General features: G+C 37.9%; 1 protein-coding gene and 1 long non-coding RNA gene across 4 annotated transcripts; both read right to left on the bottom strand.

The window, feature by feature from the left end:
• Positions 1-3,745: 3,745 nt before the first annotated feature.
• Positions 3,746-10,548, bottom strand: LOC124280895. 3 transcript variants are annotated; one of them, XR_006899795.1, is made up of 2 exons: positions 5,397-10,548; positions 3,746-5,364 (listed from the first exon to the last, which is right to left on the bottom strand). It is a non-coding gene; the product is annotated as an uncharacterized LOC124280895 (long non-coding RNA). The 3 variants fall into 3 exon arrangements; XR_006899799.1 differs by having other exon boundaries at positions 5,493-10,548; XR_006899809.1 differs by having other exon boundaries at positions 5,525-10,548.
• Positions 10,549-11,285: 737 nt separating this feature from the next.
• Positions 11,286-20,035, bottom strand: LOC124280801 (ras-related protein Rab-30-like). The gene is made up of 5 exons (XM_046716813.1): positions 19,879-20,035; positions 17,935-18,048; positions 16,436-16,519; positions 13,820-14,003; positions 11,286-13,419 (listed from the first exon to the last, which is right to left on the bottom strand). The coding sequence occupies exons 2-5, from the start codon at positions 18,019-18,021 to the stop codon at positions 13,169-13,171; spliced, it is 606 nt and encodes a 201-aa protein (XP_046572769.1). The 5' UTR covers positions 18,022-18,048; positions 19,879-20,035; the 3' UTR covers positions 11,286-13,168.
• Positions 20,036-20,182: the final 147 nt, after the last annotated feature.

Raw genomic sequence — 20,182 nt, 5'->3', positions numbered from 1 at the left:
CTTACCCAGTGTTGAGCAGTATACCTTCGTACGCTATTCATTTTCTTTAAATGAGCTGACTGGGCTGAAGTTTTCCATTACAACGCATGATTGCAGACCATACTTTTTATCTTTGTAATTTGAAAAATTAAAAAGGCTTCTATTGATTCACTATAAATGCGTAGAAGAATCTATTCCTGCGGTTCGGTATACAAGTTTTTCTCTCGTTCAAGTACTGTTCATTAAATCTCCAAACGGGATATATGTATATCCTTGGCTTTACATTTGCAGTGCCACAGAGTACAATGAATTTCCCTAACTTTATATCCCATAAAGTATCTATCTTTTATTCATCGTGACGGGGTTTCCTAATCCAAACCCCGTACTCGACATTAATGAGGAAATGTTGCGGCGTAAAACTGTACTCACATAATTCCTCTTTTTAATTAAGAGCCTTTTAACACATGTTAATGAATGGAGATCAGGCATCTTTATAGATTCATCTACACAAAAAAATATATAAGTTTAGTCTCACCATTTTGACAAAGGCAATATAATCATATGTATTGTGTTGCGGTTTTATTTCAAAGCCTATTACATGGACATTTTAGTTTTTAAAATTGACTCGGGAAAATTACTTTAGACCACTGTACTTAAAGACAAAATACACTCTTTCAAAACTTAATGCCTTTTAGCGGCAATATATTTCTTCATACAACCTGCTTCGATATAGGAATGAACGTTTTTAGATATTCAAATGTCAGCGAGTTAGTGAGACTGGGATACTTCATTCCTGACGGACGAACGACATGATGGAGGATATCAGCAGTCGTCGTGTGTACAAAACACCTGTCAAAATATACTTGGACAAGGATAGATTAAACACCATCAGTACCTATATTGGCCAGTCAGCACCAGGGATGAGGCCAATAACGCTATATATAATTACTCTCCTGTAAAACCAAACAGAACACCATCAGACTTTTTCACTATAGACTCATCAACTATGCACGAAGGAGGACTGATTATGTCTATATACTGCTTTGTCACGGCTCCTGTAAATGTTAGAGGTTAGAGGACATTACGTACACCAAACAGTCAAAACATGGCCGTAGTCTTATTGGTGTTCATGGAGCAATGGCAGCGTGGAATTACCATTTCTCTAGCAAGCCACGTTCACCAAACAATGGGCGCAGACACTGGCACCCATCAGATGAAGATTGTACAAATTGCCATGGTCCTTTCTTTGTTGGCAGGCAGTAAACTACATTCTATCAGGGGTGGATAGTCCAGTGGTCAAAGCGTTCGCTCGTCACATAGGTTCGATTCCCAATGTGGGTACAATGTGTGATATTGCTGGAATATTGCTAAAGGCGGCGTAAAAATAACTCGGCACGCAAGAGACCCGGGTTCGATTCCCCACATGGGTATAATATGTGAAGCCCATTTCTGGTGTGCCCCGTCGTGATATTGCTGGAATATTGCTAAACCTAACTCACTCACTCTCTAGTACATAGGGGCACCGCCAAGCATGCTGATGTCATTCCAAATGTTAACCTTTCATTTTAAGAAATGTTCTTTTTTTCCAAGTTCTGAAACAAAGACAGGGACCTAACACTGGCGTATCTGATCTGTTTGTCAACCAAGTCCGTGCGTAACCATCTCAATGCTCTTGGCGTAAGGTCCCGGGGGGTCATCACGCATCCAGCTCTGGTTCATGAACATCGAAGGAAGCGTCTGCAGCGGTGGTTTGCTTGACGTCGCTGGAATCTTTGGACCTGGAGACGGATCCATTGGTCAGACGAAAGCATGTTCCTGGTTCATGTTACAGATGGTAACATGGGAGTCTAGAGGGGCATTAGCGCTGCTTATGTTCCGAGGAACATTCATACTACTGTTACCTTGGTGGAGGCTCAGTGATGGTGTCGACTACGGTAATTCACTATTTGCCAACCTCTCTACTAAATCACTCCAGAAACTACAAAGAATCCAATATTACGCTGACAGAACTATCACCCAAGCTCATCGTCATGACCATATCACCCCAGTACTACAGTCTCTACACTGGCTCCCCATCTCTGCAAGAATTACTTTCAAAATCCTCATTCTGACTCATGACTGCCTCTACTAGTCGGGAAAGTTATCGTTGTAGAGGCAGTCACTCACTCACGGACTATGAACAGAAAGGCATCATAACATTCATACTTCTAGAAGTCCAGTGATTCCTGATTTTAAGTCACTTTGGCAATATTTCAGCCATATCGTGACTAAATCAAGTTATAGATTTATAATAATTAAACGAAGGACAGTAAAACAACTAGACTATCACAGATATATATATATATAGTTTAACTATAGAGAACGATATAATGTAAAACCAGGCTATAGATCGCCAACAACTGAAGGTAGATCACCACACTAGGGACCATGGGGACTTACAGTACCTTTGCTACCTCCATGGACCCTAGTTGGATTTACACCATCCCTTCAGCCGCTGGCGATTGTAAGAAAAATTAGCCTAATTTAATATCACAAAAATACTTCGTTCAAAAAGTCCTGATCAGTTTAAAGATACTTTGAAAGTTTTGGGACTTATATACGTACCCCCTCAGGAGGTCATAGCCTGTGAAGGGGCGGTGGGGTAGCCTAGTGGTTAAAGCGTTGGCTCGTCACGCCGAAGACCCGGGTTCGAATCCCCACATGGGTACAATGTGTGAAGCCCATTTCAGGTGTCCCCGCCGTGATGTTGCTGGAATATTGCTAAAAGCGGCGTAAAACTAAACTCAGTCAGTCAGTCATAGCCCGTGAAGATCCGGTTAGAACTGGTCTTCACTAACCCATGCTTGTCGTAAGTGGCGACTAACGGGATCGGGTGGTCAGACTCGCTAACTTGGTTGACACATGTCATTACATCCCAACTGTGTAGATCTATGTTGTTGATCACTGGATTGTCTGGTCCAGGCTCGATTATTTACAGACCGCCGCCATATACATGTAGCTGGAATATTGCCGAGTGCGACGTTGAACAACCAACCAACCAAAAACAGAGATGCGTGATTAAGCCCATGTATATATTAACATATCTGACCGTAAGAAAGTATAGTATAATATAGTATAGTAGTATAGTAAGAAAGACTTCATTCTAACACTAAATATAAACATTAAACTGTATATATATCCTATATTTTATGCACAATTTTGTTTGACAAAAGTGCGTATCCCCAATGGTAACTTCTATCACTCTTACATATTTCCAGCTATGTGTTGTGCTTGATTATCTGTATATTCTATCTTCAAAATATGTTGCATATAGCATGCCTTCGCGAAATAAATAGGTAGTGTTTATTCCTGATAGATAAGCAGTTCCTTATATGGCGATCGGTCGAAGGGAGATAATTCTGCTGGCGTGATTGTACAGCTCTTCAGTGAATTCCAAGTTGTCTGTTAACAAAGACCCGATTCCAATGAAAACATATGCAAGGAATCCTTGAGAGGATGCCAAATAACAGGCAAGATAACATAAAGTACAATCTTTTAACATCGTTTGGTATGATGTGTCCAGGGGATTGAACAACCCTCTGTCCTCCAGGCAATGTTCTACTGATTGAGCAACCTTCATGCTATTGTAATAAACACACAAAGGCAGACATGCAGATGGCCTTGCCTGATGATGATTGGTTCAAGTGGCAAGCTGGGAAGCCATTATGGGTTCAGAATCATGGTTGAGCTAAAAACAGGGCAGACTCGTGACACAACCAACAAGATGTGAATGTATAGGTTTATTTCTGATATATGTTATATCATGCTCAATAAATGAATACACTGGGCAATGGCTTGTGAAGATCACAATTATGGAATTCTGTTTGACAAAATATATTCAGGTTACAAGCAACTTAAACATTAACTTCACACAGACTTTAACTGATGGCAAGAAATATGTGTTTGCATAAATAAATCAAATATCTTTGGTTTGTCACTCATATAACCTATTCAGTGTTTGAAAGCAGCAGTTCTCTGTTCTGCATTTCAAAGAGAAACTACAATCTAAGGCAAAGACATTTTGAATATCTAGTGTTTTTGATTCCCTGCATCAACATGGGTGTATATGGTTTGTGGAGATTCTTCTCACCTCTAGATGTACTAATCTGATAGGACTGCTACATCCTCTGGTAAAAAGAGAAGACCTTTCCACAAGCCATGTATTTCCATGATGGAACAACCTCTCTGCATGAGTGTCGGCAAAACCACTTTAATAAGAAGTCACACCAGGTGGACCATGAGCAAATTTTGACCGCACAATCTAATTATTGAGCCAATACGTTATCAGCTTTATAAATGACTTTCATTTCTGTGCCACCTTGATTATGAAACTAATTTCAGAAAAGAAAACCCATACAGAAGATAAATATTTCTTTCATCGAGCATATTCATGGGTGACTGACTGACTGACTGAGTTTGGTTTTACGCCGCTTTTAGCAATATTCCAGCAACATCATGGCGGGGGTACACCTGAAATGGGCTTCACACATTGTACCCATGTGGGGATTCGAACCGGGTCTTCGGCGTGACGAGCCAACGCTTTAACCATTAGGCTACCCCACCACCCCTATTCATGGGTGAAGATGCCATAGGAAACAATAGGGTTTATAAAACAAAGCAAAGACCTTTGTAATATTTCAGTTTGGAATGCCTGCATGTATATATATATTTGTGAGATACTGAAATCAGATGTGCTGTTCTGAAAGCTCTGATGGCACTTTACAAGCCTCAATGCTCACTGGTTGATTAAAGTTCACCTGAAGCAACCTCAGATTGAAGTCTTCACAAAGGGTGAAGTTGTTTTGATTTAGCATCAACACATACTAATCAGTCAGTTCAGGATCACACAGTTCTTTCCTATTACTACAAGTCTGTCAAGCTGTGTAAGATGAAACAAATCTGTGACAAATAACTTTGTTCAGTTGTATATGATGCTCACTACATGAGAATGTCATTTCAGAACTTCACAGCAGGGAATCACTTCCTTTCAAGATTTGAGTTCCATTCAGACAGATGTGTTCCACTGAACATCAGCTATATGTTATTACACCATGACTATAATTATCTAGAACTACAAAATGCACATATATCTGCCTTGAGCAAGAATGACTAACAGTACAAAATAAACAATATTACAATGAACAAAACAATAGATCTGGAGACAGTATTCCTCTATAAATGCATACAAAGAATCAAACTGATTGTAACACACAGTGCTGGGACTAACCTCTGGTAAACCATATTCAGAAACAAGAAGGTAGCTGTGTCACCTTAGTTTGCTGGTAGAGTTCAAGTTTGGCAGAGGCTGGCCACCTAATTGGTCGCTTTTAGCTGAAAGTTGGCCACCTACTGAGCGCTTTTAACTAAAGGTTGGCCACCTATTGGTCGCTTTTAGCTAAAAGTTGGCCACATACTGAGCGCTTTTAGCTAAAGGTTTGCCACCTATTGGTAGTTTTTAGCTAAAAGTTAGCCACCTATTGGTCGCTTTTAGCTAAAAGTTGACCACCTACTGAGCGCTTTTAGCTAAAAGTTGGCCACCTATTGGTCGTTTTTAGCTAAAAGTTAGCCACCTATTGGTCGCTTTTAGCTAAAAGTTGGCCACCTATAAGTCTGCAATACAGATTATAAAAAAGTCTATTGGCCACCTATTTGTCCCTTTAAGCTAAAAGTTGGCCACCTATTTGTCCCTTTAAGCTAAAAGTTGGCCACCTATAAGTCTGCTACAGATCATAAAAAAGTCTAAGGAGCCCATGCAAGTCTAGAATAGTTGGTAAGTCTAGATTACTGCTGTTTCTGAAAGAAGAATCACTCGACCCCATTTTGCTACATTTTAACTGTATTTTTTGTGAAACATGGGTAATGAGAAATGTAAATCCACTCAGCATGACTATCCAATTTCTTGAAGCAACTGAATGTCTACTCTTGAAACTATGGCAACAAAATTGGAAGTTCATGTATTGGTGTATAAAGGAACTGTCAATGGATTCTCTGGTCCAGACTCCATTATTTACAGACCGCCGCCATATAGCTGTAATATTGCTGAGTGCGGCATTAAACAACCAACCAACCAACAAAGGAACCACATATTCTGAAGATGGTTTACCCCAAATTCTATAGTACAAATATATACTGAAGATATACAATACACATACAGCATCACATTACTATTGCGTCTTGACATTGCAAACAATAGGGCCTAGAAACAGGCTACAAAATAACACAGCACTGTCAGACTTAAAAGTGGACGTTTCAGAAAATGAATACACAAAAAATAGCTCAGGTGGGACTAGAATATCTACACAAATTTATCACAGACTGAGGCACACCTTGCAGATTTTGTTTTAAAAAATATTTAAATTTGGATGTGCACTGAATGTAAGACAGGTGCTTGAGTGAGGTTCAATATACAGATAACAAAGTAACGGACTACATCACTGTACAATGTATCAACATCATTACTTTCATAGCATACAAAACACAAATAATCCACAGTGTCACTCTCCTGAGGTCTCTGTCATCTTTAAAAATATGTCTATTATGACATATATGTCATTATCTAAAGATTTCATTTTAATTACATAACAGTACACATCAACTATCCTATAGAGGGATCTAGCACTAAATACGTTAGAAGCTGGTTGTGAACTAACTTCAGCAAAAACTACAGTTATAATTCTCCATTTACATTATTATATGTATAAGGTCGGAACAAATTTAATTTCAGCATTACCTGTTTCACAGTCTATATGCCAAAAGGTACAGGATAATATATAAATGTACTGTAACTTTATTCAGTTTTGATTGCAGGTTAAATATTGTTTGTTAAACACACAAAAATCATGTAAACACATTTTCAACCACAGCACTTTTGATTATACTGGTATGGGACATTCTACAATATGTTGGTCCGTAATTACAATAACAAATAATTTTATAATTCTCAAAAACAAAACAAAAAAAAAAATATACCACTAGACACTTTGTCCTCAAACTCTCATCTGTATCAGAACCCAGGCAACAGGCATAAGACTGAGAGAATTTGGTTTTCAAAGAACAAACATCAGCATTTTTACAATATCATAATAACATACATTGATTCTTGAAAGAAATGAAGACAGTTTATAAATGCTAATGCTTGCGGTAGTGGTAGGAATTTTGCCTAAGTCAAGATATGACAAAAAGATTGATATTTTATCAGATCTATATTTTCATATATTGCAAAGTAGTGATTCTGGTACGACTTGACTCAATAAGTACACTGCAAACAGGTTTGAAAGATAGTCTAGTTTCTTTGTGGTGGGTCGAAATTCTTCACGACTGCTTGCTCACTATGACGGTAGGTTACCTCAGACTTACATACAACAATAATAACAAATACATTATGTAAGAGTGCATTGTTTTGCCTGTTGGTATGTTCGTAACACATGTGCTCTTCATCATTCTCAACTCCCTGGGGAATACACAGAAAACTGGAAGCCCAGTAAATTAAACAAGATACTGCCGAATTTGCAACTAACCATGAGAGTAATGAATCTATTTTCTAACGACATACTCCTTACTGCTATGATATATCAAATAATATTTTTAGCTCTCAGGCACTTACAGAAATATACAGGTTATATTTCGGCCCCTAGATACCACTAATAAACAAAAACAATGCTAAAACTATAACCCAATTATACCACTGAATAATGTTGTCTTTTCCTTCCTTAGCTTTAGGGAAAGAACTCTGGGTTCACTGGAAAAAGTTATCCAACAGGCAATCTTATTTAGACTAAGAAGCAGTATATCCCTGTATATACTGGCACATGTCAAAATCAGACAATGAAGATATAATCTAGTACTGAACCTAATAAGCTGAAGGATTATCCATTTAGGTAATCCCTGTCATAAATGCCACAGGGCCTCTATCATGTCCTACAGAAAACAGCACCATAAAACAAGTTGACATCTTGCTACTTAATAACACAATATTTTCACACCCTGAGGTCATCAATGTAACAAAAAGAATAGACTAGAAAAACAATTATCTCAGGCTTGGCAATGTTATTCAAATTAAATGGAAAACCAATTAATCCTATTACAAAAGACACACAGTTAAACCTTTATCTTTTTGACACTCACTAAACGTGAGTCTGTGCTCAACTGGTACAACAAATAATAATATTTACTTTGAAGTAACTGATAAACAAACCCTTAAAGGGCCTCCTTTCCCATTCACATGACAAAGCTAAGTTAAGCCAAATTTCTGGCAAAAATCGCAATGAAAATCAGTCTAGTCAAAGCATGACATTACGAACAGTCCACTCCCAGAGAAGCTAAATGACTCGGATTTAATCCCGGGAACTGAAGCTAAGCGTCCATTTAAATTTACATTGTGATAATACAGGCTCAAGGATGCCTTGTATCAAAGCTCTACACCTTCAATGGGCCCCTTTTTCCTGTCATATAACCCAAACAAAAGTTCCGATGGCAAGTTGATTTACAACTACTGCAATCTATCAACCAGTTGAGCACTATCCAATACAAATCATATCTCACTGATACTCCGATCCACAATCAGTAGTAAGTCATGCTTTACTATGTGAAGACCACTTAATTTTAGCTTCACATGTAAAGAGAAATGCAGAAAAACGAGTCCATATCCAAAAAGTAAATAAAACACGAGAATTTTTTTATTCAAAATGAGAACTAAATATAGCACTTCATTATAATATTTCCTAACCAGCACACAGATACAAATCTCAGTAGGTAATAAAGCTGTAAAAATAAGAATACGAACTACTTTGTAAATTCCACCAAGTCGATACTGCACTTCATTAAGCTGATGGCAGGCATGGTCGCTCATCAGTGCAATATAAACAGGGTAAAAAACTAAGGTTATCACCGTGGTAAACAAAATTAAGAATAATCAGGCTAGAGTGAGTGAGTGAGTTTAGTTTTATGCTGCTTTTAGCAATATGCCAGCAATATCACAACGGGAACATCAGAAATGGGCTTCACACATTGTACCAATGTGGGGAATCAAACCCAGGTCTTCGCCTTGATGAGCGAATGCTTTAACCACTAGGCTAGCCACCGCCCCAGGTAGAAAACTAAGGTTAATACCATGATAACCAAAATTAAGAATAATCAGAGTAGTAGAAGTGAAATGTTGTCGTTAAAACATTCAGGCTATAGTGAATATTGAAGAAACAGATTATTCCATATTGGGTGTGAGGAAATATACAGTCTGTATGTCTCTGTTGTTTTATGATTTGGAACGAGATGTTTTTAAGCAGTGTGTTTTGAAGACACAAAGAAATAGTTTGGAAGATTAACATGTAGCCAGGGTTGTCTATCTAACTGATAACTTGCTTGCCGACAATGACAATATTATCAAGGTTACTTACACAAAGAATGCGGATGCTTAGATGAAAGCCTTGTTTCACTATCACTGATTGAAAGAGATTTGATTGCTGTTAGTGTGGGGTACACACTGAAGTTATAATCACCTTAGCACTAAGATTGCTTAATTCTCGTCATTAAAGAAGACTAGCACAGTATCACACCCAGTGTTCCGTTCCACAAAGGGATATTAGAGTGAGTGAGTTTGGTCTTACGCCACTTTTAGCAATATTCCAGCAATATCACGGCGGGGGACACCAGAAATGAGCTTCACACATTGTACTCATGTGGGGAATCGAACCCAGGTCTTCGGGATGACAAGCGAACGCTTTAACCATCAGGCTACCCCTCCGCCCCAGGGATATTAGAACTAAGATGAATGTAATGCCTATAGTTTAACAGACTTACAACAATCACAGTCATAAGATCACAGTCCAAGAACAAGCAAAGCCAAATCCATGTTAAAATTAACATAGCAGCACCCCTACAGGACCCCAGGACCCTCATTAACATCTAACATCAGTACTTGCAATGCTTTATGGTCTAACAAGTTCAGCCTTGTTCCCACACACCTTCCTATTTAGTAAATAACACAAAACTTTTCAGGTGTATCTAGTTTTCAATCTACGATGATTCTTAATTAAATTAAATATTTTTTAAGCATCTAATTTAGAGCAAAGATATCAGATATCAATACTTTGGTTAACTGAAATCATACTACCAAATGCTATCAGTAATTTCGAAACATTGTCACCTTCAAATATTTTCAAATATATCATGTCAAAGAAAACTGGGTTGAGTGGTTAGTGTTTTTCAGACCTCGCCTTCCTGACCCCAGTGAGGTTTCAGGATCTAAATAGATTCACAAATGCAATTCAGAAACTAGTAAAACCAAAAAATCCATCTGTACAAGGGTTTTACAAAATGGTGTCCAGAGGACCCCCAATTATTATTCAGGTTACACAAGGTTCCTGTAAAGTAATCAAACAGTGTAGTAGTCTGTACTATCAGATTTGATGATTACCAGGGGTGGAAATAACCCATTGCCCGACATCCGAGTCCAGTGTTTTTGTCTGCTAGGCAAGCAAATTTGTATATCACTCTGTACCGGTGTCCAGTTGACTTTCGAATGTTAATTGTGTTGTTTATATATAAACTCAACAAGAAAATCAGCCAGTATAGTGGAAAAATTATCAGGGCAAGTGATTTTACTTGTGCCACTGTACCAGAGTACATTAGCAATTGAAAAGTTATTTCCACCCCTGCTTGCATGTATTATAATTACAGGACCTTACGTTCCTTGTCAAGTGAGTGAGTGAGTATGGTTTTACGCCACTTTTAGCAATATTCCAGCAACATCATGGTGGGGGACACCAGAAATGGGCTTGAGACATTCTACCCATGTGGGGAATTGAACTCAGGCCTTCGTGTGATGAGCCAATGCTTTAACCACTAGGCTTTTCCCCACCCCACAAGATCTTGGTAGACTGAATATCGCTGTCCGTCCCTTGGTATACAGCATATTTCTTTGTGTCCATTACATACATATATATGTACTGGGCACAGATGTTGATATGGTGTAAAACCCAGATTTAGATTTACATATAACAGGGATGCCAAGACATAATTCACACTAGGGCTGGGACGATTCACCGATGCATCGCGATACAGTTTGATACAGCTATCATATTGTGGACTGGTGTATCGATACAAAACGATAAACAACTTTTTTCAAAACAGGATTATCTTTAACATGTTACAGTACTTATTTAGAGAAAAATACGCAAGTATGATGGAGTTACTTGTTTGTTTATTACAATAGTGTTATTGTTAAACACAAATACCTTGAAATAAATCATTTTAAATCTTGATACCGTGTCATTCTTTCAAGGAGTATGTATTGTGATACGGATCGTATCACAAGTAAAATATTGTGATATGTATCGTATCGTCACATAGTGTATCGTCCCAGCCCTATCACACTATCAATTTGTATGCATCCACAAGATCCATTATATCATGGATTCTCAAAGGTATGTTTGATTTTTTTGCTTAAAAAAGAGAAGTAATATGTAAAAACCATACCAAAAAAAAGACATGCATATTTGATCACTTTTTCAAAATGAGTATTCTTTGAGGATGAGCAAACACTGTTAAATACTCAAGTGTTAAACAGGTTACAGGTCCAACTTATGAAATTGCAAACAATAACATTGCACAAGCAGGCCAAGAACATGTATAATTAATCAAGATCTGTTTCATATCTGACTAGGTAACATTAATATTTGGAAAACATAATTAAATAGAAACAATATTCTAATTAACAGTAATAACAATAAAAGGTTGTGTGAGACTCGGGTTTCAATAATTTTTCTACATCATAGTGCTCACAAAGACCCTCATAAACTGATGTATCACCATAGTAACATGTTTAAACACACATACCAATGCTACTGCCAGGAATACTGCATACAACAAGTAATATTCCCCAGCTCGGTGGGAGTGAGTGAGTGAGTTACTATTTAACGTCACATCGGCAATAAGCTGGATGGGATATTAACACCACAATCAATACTGTCGGTTTACAAAAAATTCAAATAAACAGTAATACAATGCACTTCATTCATAACATGTTTACAATTAACATACATTTGTAAATCTAAACATGACTTGGAAGCTTGAAACTTTCAAAAGACATTCACCTTCTGACAACATGGTTCAAAATCTTATACAAAAAGATACATACACTTAAAGACAATTTGCGTCTAAACGTGAAACTATGCAAAAATTACAGATGTGTTTCGAACATTACAGGAAAGCTTTTGCTGTGAGGGAAGTCTTTTTAAAGACTGGGTGTTAAAAAATAAACGTTTGACCACAACATCTTCCTGCAGGCAGCACCGACTAGAACACAGTCACGTTATCACCAGGGTTTAGCTCTCACAGGGACAAAGACATGTGACATATTAGAAGGAAAGAGGTAACCTTGGAAACAGATTCATAGCCACATCGGGCCATTATTCTGGGTTTCCCCGATGCAGAAATTTTGTGTATTTCACTCAATTTGTGTTGAAAATACTCGGATTAACTCTTATGTTGGGTCGATTTGAAGCAACAAGTCAACCGATTCTCATGATAAAATACATAAACAGACTTCTATCAGTGAATTCATTTTCTAACATATATTCTTTTTTCATAAATCATCTGTTATTAAATGCATATGAATCCCTGGAAGAAAGAGAGGGACTCTCCTTGCCATGGTAACGGTCTATACCCTACAGTTAGTAACCTCTCTCAAGTAGTTTGATATTACAAAGTAGAAACTGTTCAAAATTAAGTAAAGAATGTTCTGAAGGTAAATATATTTCAGCATTTTTATGTAATAAAGAGACAAAAGTTCAAGACATCTGACAGGCTTAAGTCTGGGAATACCACTGTTGGGTAATTCCCATGCTATTTTTATCATCACCATCAACACGGTAAATCATCAGACATGACTTGGAGTCAACATGTCAACATGCTGTTTCTCAGCCAATGAATATGGCGTAAATATGTGCATTATATAATAATCACAGATACAGGCCAAACATTTCTCTGTACCATAACCACCTAATCTGTCACATGATATAATGAAATTCTTAGCACAAAGCTTCCTGTTCTAACATAAGCTGTGAGTACCTTGCACCTGTAAATCACCCCATATGCTCACAATGGTATGTTCCACCTACAGTAAAGGCAGAGTCCACTATGCTGGAGAGGGTGTTCAGATCTTGCAGCAGCTGAAGGTTGATATTGGTGTAGAACCTCCTGAAGGGAAGGGTTTATGGACCTCTGGCTTCAGGTCGTGTTCACGGGCTTGTTTTGTCAAATCTCTGGCAATGTCCATGAACAACTTCTCCACATTATCAGCTTCTTTGGCAGATGTTTCCATGAATTTCATCTCATATCTCTCGGAAAACTGTTGGCCAACGTGTGTAGGTAGTTCTCTCTTGTTTATCTGATCTGTCTTGTTGCCTGAAAAATAAAGGTCCAAACTAAAACTTTTGTGCAGGGATTTAGGGGGTAGGAAGTGTTATTATCCAGAAATAACAAACAGGTTACAATACAAATAACTGAATCATATTAAAGTTTTGTGAAAGGCATTTAGAAGTTTGACGAACATGAATACATGACACTTTTATGGATAACAACTTCTTTTCATTCTTTACACGACGTTTCAGAGCTAATTCTTGCTTCTTCATCAGGTGAATGATATTAGTTGTATAGTCATTAAGATTTAGCCATTTAGATTGATATTAAAAGATTCCAGGTGACCACTGACATAACAAATTCTGCAAATCATGGAAAATTCTCGTCCCTGTGCCTCATTTGCACAAGAAATTTCTCATCTTCAGAAATACACATGTGAACTCACCGACTAGATAAGCAAGGACTTTAGTACTGGCATACATCTCAATCTCTCGCAGCCACTGAGGCAAACTCTCAAACGATGTCTGACAGCAGACGTCATACACCAGAATAAGAGCATTGGCGGAATGATAGTAACTCTGGGTGATGGAGCGGAATCTCTCCTGGCCTGCAGTGTCCCAGATCTGCAGCTGAAACAGGAACCAACATCAATACATTGGACATAGTTCTCACTACATAAATATACACTTCAATACAGAGAGACTGTGAGAACATGATCCAACAAGGTCCAGAGTACTGATCCAACAGTGTTTTTACGTCACACTCAGGTATATTCCAGTCATATGACAGCAGACCAGATAATCCTGTGATTGATATTGTGAACCATGATCCATGCCTTCAAGGTATGAAGACATCCCATCAACCAAGTCAGCAACTCTGATCACTGATCCACTTTATAGAACATTGATTCATTTTGTAGTTCATTGATCTATTTGGTAGATCACTGAATGATTTTGCATGATATCAATCAGTAAAGGTTTGGTTGGTATGAGTTCTCCCCCGGAATCCCCACACGGCTGTTGATCATTAGCCAAAGAGCCAACAAAATTGGCAAGAAGGTAGGAGCGGTTGATCATTAGCCAAAGAGCCAACAAAACTGGGAAGCAGGTAGGATCTGAACTAACTGATTGCTTCATCTTACTCAGATTGACTGTATATTTTCTCAAGTCATCAACCCTTGGTGTATATTGTTTCAAATATTTACAGGCGGTCACAGGTAAAGCTGTAAACAACACAGACTCGTAAAGCATCACCCTGTTAGAAGGGCAAGTATGAATTTATCAGCTTGAATCAGTGTACATTTTTGTTTTGTTTAGGTGTTATTTACTGCCGCACTCAGCCATACGTCAAAATACAAATGTGACCTGGTCAGACAATCCAGTGACTGATACATTGTTTTAATGCTTTCATGGTAAGGGACCGTTCATAATTTATAGCTAGGGGGTGGGGGTGTGTGTGTTGATGATTTTTATGGAGAACCATGTACAATGTGAATGACCCTCCCTAAAATGTATGTACAAAATAAGTGACCCCCCTGCATGTAATGTACAAAATCAATGACCCCCCTCCCCTACCCATAATTTCTAAGCATAATTTTAAACATATTTATCTGTACAAAATTGATGACCCACCCTACTGTCCAACCAGCATTAGAATGAGGTGCACGAAAGACACGTTTGTGAAAGGAGAGGGGGGAGCGTGCAGTGAACTGATCCACTACCCACTCGAAGGGGGAACAGGTGTGAAAACTTCGCGCACGTGATTTTTGTGATCCTTGCAGTAATCACTTTCTACACAATGATTCTGAAGCGTTGTGTTTCTGCTCAAGCATTTGTATACTAGTATCTTGTAAAGTGGACTGTTAAAAGAGTATTAAACTCTGCAGGTATTTGAAACTTATCATGTCACACTCTAAATTGGGTAAACGGGGTCAAGTCATTCATTCACAAACACGTGAGGTTGCCTACAATGTCATTCAGTACATGTGTACTATTTCCGACTGATGACAGTGATATCAGTGATATTGATGACGAGTAGCAGATTCAAGAGACTTACATGTAACAAATAGCAGATCAACTACCACTGAGCAATCAAATTACTCAGTTTTGTTTGTTTCATTTATTAGTACCCCGTTTTGAATTTACATAACGTTATTTCATTCCCCTCGAGGACAGCACAAACGTATTATCCATAAATATTCACACACAGAACCTAGGCTAGGACAGAAATTAACCTTTTGGTATTTTTGTTTTATCGTTAAACACAAAATATTCGAGTGTTGTATTGGGTTGTGTATGGAAATCGTCAACCGCAAAATAGCAAATAGAACCCGTTCCAGAAAAGCGAGAGTAAACTGACCCCCTTCACAGCAGTTTATCGCTTTACATACCCTCAGCCCCTTAATGGTAAAATGGACTGCACCGCTATTCAGATTCACGGGTTCAAATGACAGGTCGGCATTATTCTTAAGTTCGTCTCACAGTAGCACGTGTGTACAAAATTGATGACCCCCACCTCCCAGTTCCCAAGAACAAAATGGGTGACCCCCTCTTAAAATCATCATCACCCCCCTAGCCATAAATTATGAACGGTCCCTAAGATAACACTGTCAACCAAGACTCTGTCAACTCCAAGACAACTAGATCCATAAAGTCGCCTGCAGCATAAGCTACTGGGGACATATATTCTGAATCCATACATGGGGTTCACTGGTAGTTCCACTCGAGAACATACATACTTTGCAACCATCGTCAAGGTTCCATTTCTTATGTCTATTAGAGTAAAATAACTGAATGTTGTTTTTCATGATATATGCAAAAAGGATCACCATAACCCAACTAAACTTTCCTTTGTGTACAGGAATCCTGGATTAATCCCTGATCTGTTTGTTTATTGTTTAATGCCACCCTCAGCAATAGTCCAGTTATATGGCTGCAGTCTGTAAATAATTGAGTCCTAATCAGACAATCCTGTGATCAGTAAACCTGATGGTATCAATTTGCAAGTTTCCACCACTATCAGTCTAAATCCATTACATACCAACTGATTACTGAGCACTTACCTTGACTTTCTCTCCTTCCACTTCCACTGTTTTTATCATGAAGTCCACCCCAATGGTGGCACCCTGTCCAGGGGGAAACAAACCCTGAAACAGATACAGCCGGGTGACTCCAACTGACTGGACAATCAAAGCAATATACATTCTGGTTGATTTGTTGTTTAATGCAGCACTCAGCAATATTGCAACTATATATCGGCGGTCTGTAAATAATCAATTAAAAAATCCAAGGCAGAAGCGGACAGACTTGATCATTGAAACTGCGCACACATTAACAACAGTGAAATTTTTTAACCCTTGTCATGGAAATCCCCTCAATAGAGATTTTTTTATTAGAGGGAGATTTTTATTATGTGTTTGACACTAATTCCCTTTTTCAAATTCAATTTTGGTCAACCTTTTGTGAATAAGTATGCCCTGAAATTCCAAAGTCTCAAGTTGAGTTTACTTTACCTCAAACAAACAGCAAGTCAATATTACAAGATAAGTTCTTTACAATATCAGCGTAATGTTGTGTTACTAGTATAAATCACTGTCAAATATGAGAGAGTTACCTTTGACATTTCAAAAGTAATCTTAGACACACAAAACGAGAACACAAACTGAAACAATAATTATCAGCATATGACTTTGATACCCACATTTTGGTAAAAGGTATGACTAGAAATTTTATTCACAAAGGTAGTGAGTGAGTTTGGTTTTACGCCGCTTTTAGCAATATTCCAGCAATATCACAGCGGGGGACACCAGAAATGGGCTTAACACATTGTACCCATGTGGGGAATCGAACCCGGGTCTTTGGCGTGACGAGCGAACGCCTTAACCACTAGGCTACCCCACTGCCCCTATTCACAAAGGTAAAGTCATAACCAAATATGTGTACATGACATAACCATGAACATTTGAACACCAATGAGAACCGAATCACTAATGAAACTTGTAAGTTTATAGCAATGTATCACACACAAACAGAGAGTATCTTGAAACCTCATCCCACCCTCAATCCATGTTCTCATGTGCCTACAATAGATCTGTTTATCTTGCCTCACTCATAAATGTCGTTTTCTGATTGGCTGAGCGCTCTTCTATTATTTTCAATGTACCCCGCTTACAAGTGAGTAACATTTTCTATGTACCCCGCTGGGAATGCCGAACTCATTTGGTACTTCGTAGTAGCACTTCTTACTCTCGAATAACATTGAATCACGTATGATGTAAATTACCGATGTTTTGCGAAGGGAAGAGGAGAACACCAGAAATGAGATTCACACATTGTACCCAGGTGGGGAATCTAACCAGGTCTTCGGCATGACAAGCAAATGCTTTAACCACTAGGCTACCACATCGCCCCCATATATTTCAAGTATACCTTCAAGACTAGAAAGGTATTTAATGAAACATGTGAATCTATCTGAATAATGCGACTGCATTTCACATAACTGGACCAATATCTGGGATTTCATACAATAAATATTTGAAAAGAATGAAGATAAGAAACTCACCTGAGTAAATCTCCGTACTAAGCATGTTTTGCCAACGCCAGCATTACCAATGAGAACAACCTTAAACAGATATTTGTAGTCTTCCATGTGGGACAGATGTTTTATAGCAGTTTTCTGAAATAAATATATTAAAAGAATTATTCAGTAAGAAATTGCTGCTTGATGATGTTTTTAGTGATTGTGAAAAGTATATTTCTTAGATAAAATCCATACTGTAATAGAAATCAATGATAGTAATTGAACATTTGAATCAAGATAGTAAGGCAATTGATGTGACAGGCCACTCTTGTTTGCTGACTCAGGTTTTAATAGAGCATTTTTTTCCAGTACAATAAAGCATTAAGTATATCAGCAACCCAAACTACCTCGACATATAATATCTCAGTTCCATGCAGAGTACTAATATACCGCAATTTTGTTGTGCCATAAAGTCAAGGGCAACAGACTATGAAGTCTTGCATTTCTTACAGTACTTATATTTTATCCCTGTCAAAAGCCAGGACTTTTCATTGTATTGCCTGATATTGCAAAAAGTATGTCCAAACTGTTATCATGTAGAGTAGACACTAAACTTCCAATAGCATATTGCTATGTATCCTTTCACTACCCTTCATTGTTCCAAGAGCAAAACAGTGCCATGGGCTTTTTCCCTCCTGTTGGTAATGAACTGGTAGTTGAGAGGATGCCATTTGCAACCACAGTGACACTCATTACAGCAACAGGAAATATTATTTGTCTGGTGTAAGCTGTACCACTACTACCCGGAAGATATTCATCTATTTCTATCACTGATAAAACACTTGAAATACACCTATTTGCGTAATATCATCAATACACCAACACAATTAGATCATATCACCATAGAGAATATACTGAACATTTCAAAACAGATCAATCACCAATAAAGTGACACTTATTTGTCTAATAATTCATGTCCTCGGATTAATTTCCATAAGATCATAGTTTGTTATCGTTATTGAAAGCACATGTATACACTGACTTTTGCCCAATCACCACAGTTAACAGTATATAAGTGAGGCATATAAACCGAGGAGGTTTTGATCCAACTTATGAACCCACTGAAGATATACTTTGGACATAATTTTAATATTTGGTATTTACTGTTGAAATCAAATGGAATGCGACTGGTAGCCAATACCTAGCCAATACCTCATGCGCCTTGCATGGTATTGTGCAATACATGCTCTACCTGGGTCCTGCATGTGCTCTGCATGCAGTACCTGTCTTGTAAGGAACACAAGGTTCATACTTACAAACACTCACATTCTCTACAGTGATCCTTCGTAACCTAGTGGATAAACTGGCAAGCTAGCTAGTAAGCGGAGAGAGTTGCAGGTTCAGCATCAGGGTATCGGCACAATATATTGGAAGTTTTCAATATGTGATATTTTATGACCGAATTCAGTAATAGCAAAACCAAGTACATGTAAAATAATTGAAAGTTGAGGGCTATTCCTCAGAAAATCCCCAAGCAATTCTTAAGAAAATCCCTGGGATTTCTTGGAGAATGCCCGCAAAACTGCCTGCAGACATTTACTCTGAGAAAGGAAAACCTGGTGAGACAATAGAGTGACATCACTGGAGGTTTATAAGTTAACCCAAGAGACTGGACTGATCTTGCTGCTACAGAGACAATTACTTCAGTTTATTCAAATTAATATTCTATCATTCTTAATGAAATAACATAACCTATTAAAGACTAATTTAAAATACCATGAATTGTTATTTAGGTTATTTAAATTCCTAGTTTTAATCAAAGACTCGAACAAATACCTATCACAATCTGAACAAGCAATACTTACAAAAATCACATTCACTTAGCAATAGTTCAGAATAACAACAGCAGTGACAGAAAACACTTTTTTCCCACCAAGCAAATTAGATGTTTTGCAGCAAATCTGAATCGATTTCAGCTATATTTACCCTTCAATCCCTGTAAAGCTCGCAGTATACACTGGAATTATGTTTGTGCCAAGCTATATAGACTAACAGTTATGAGCAATAACCTTACAACAGAATTATACTCATTGCTGACACGATAACATAAGACGTGGAGTTTGTCGACATCACAGTTGAAGGAAGTAAATAGGATGTGGATGACGTCATGAGGTCGTTTTTGTAAAGTCGACGATGATTGGATACGTCTGTGATATCCCGAAGCGATTTCTAAGCACTGTTGTGATTCGTACTTGGTTTGTGTTTTCACCCAACCAACGATGTTGTTAGA

The sequence above is a fragment of the Haliotis rubra genome, unplaced genomic scaffold (assembly GCF_003918875.1).
Source record: "Haliotis rubra isolate DU_JTF1 unplaced genomic scaffold, ASM391887v1 Scf1, whole genome shotgun sequence".
NCBI lineage: Eukaryota > Metazoa > Mollusca > Gastropoda > Lepetellida > Haliotidae > Haliotis > Haliotis rubra.
This window is presented reverse-complemented; position numbering and strand designations above follow the sequence as displayed.

Bases quoted from the DNA above. Each gene is read 5' to 3' on its own strand.
- LOC124280801 (XM_046716813.1), bottom strand. From the start codon at position 18,021: ATGGAAGACTACAAATATCTGTTTAAGGTTGTTCTCATTGGTAATGCT. The intron at 16,520-17,934 runs GTGAGTTTCTTA...TATCTGTTTCAG, and splicing joins TAGTACGGAGATTTACTCAG to GGTTTGTTTCCCCCTGGACA. The intron at 14,004-16,435 runs GTAAGTGCTCAG...TTCCTGTTTCAG, and splicing joins TGGAAGGAGAGAAAGTCAAG to CTGCAGATCTGGGACACTGC.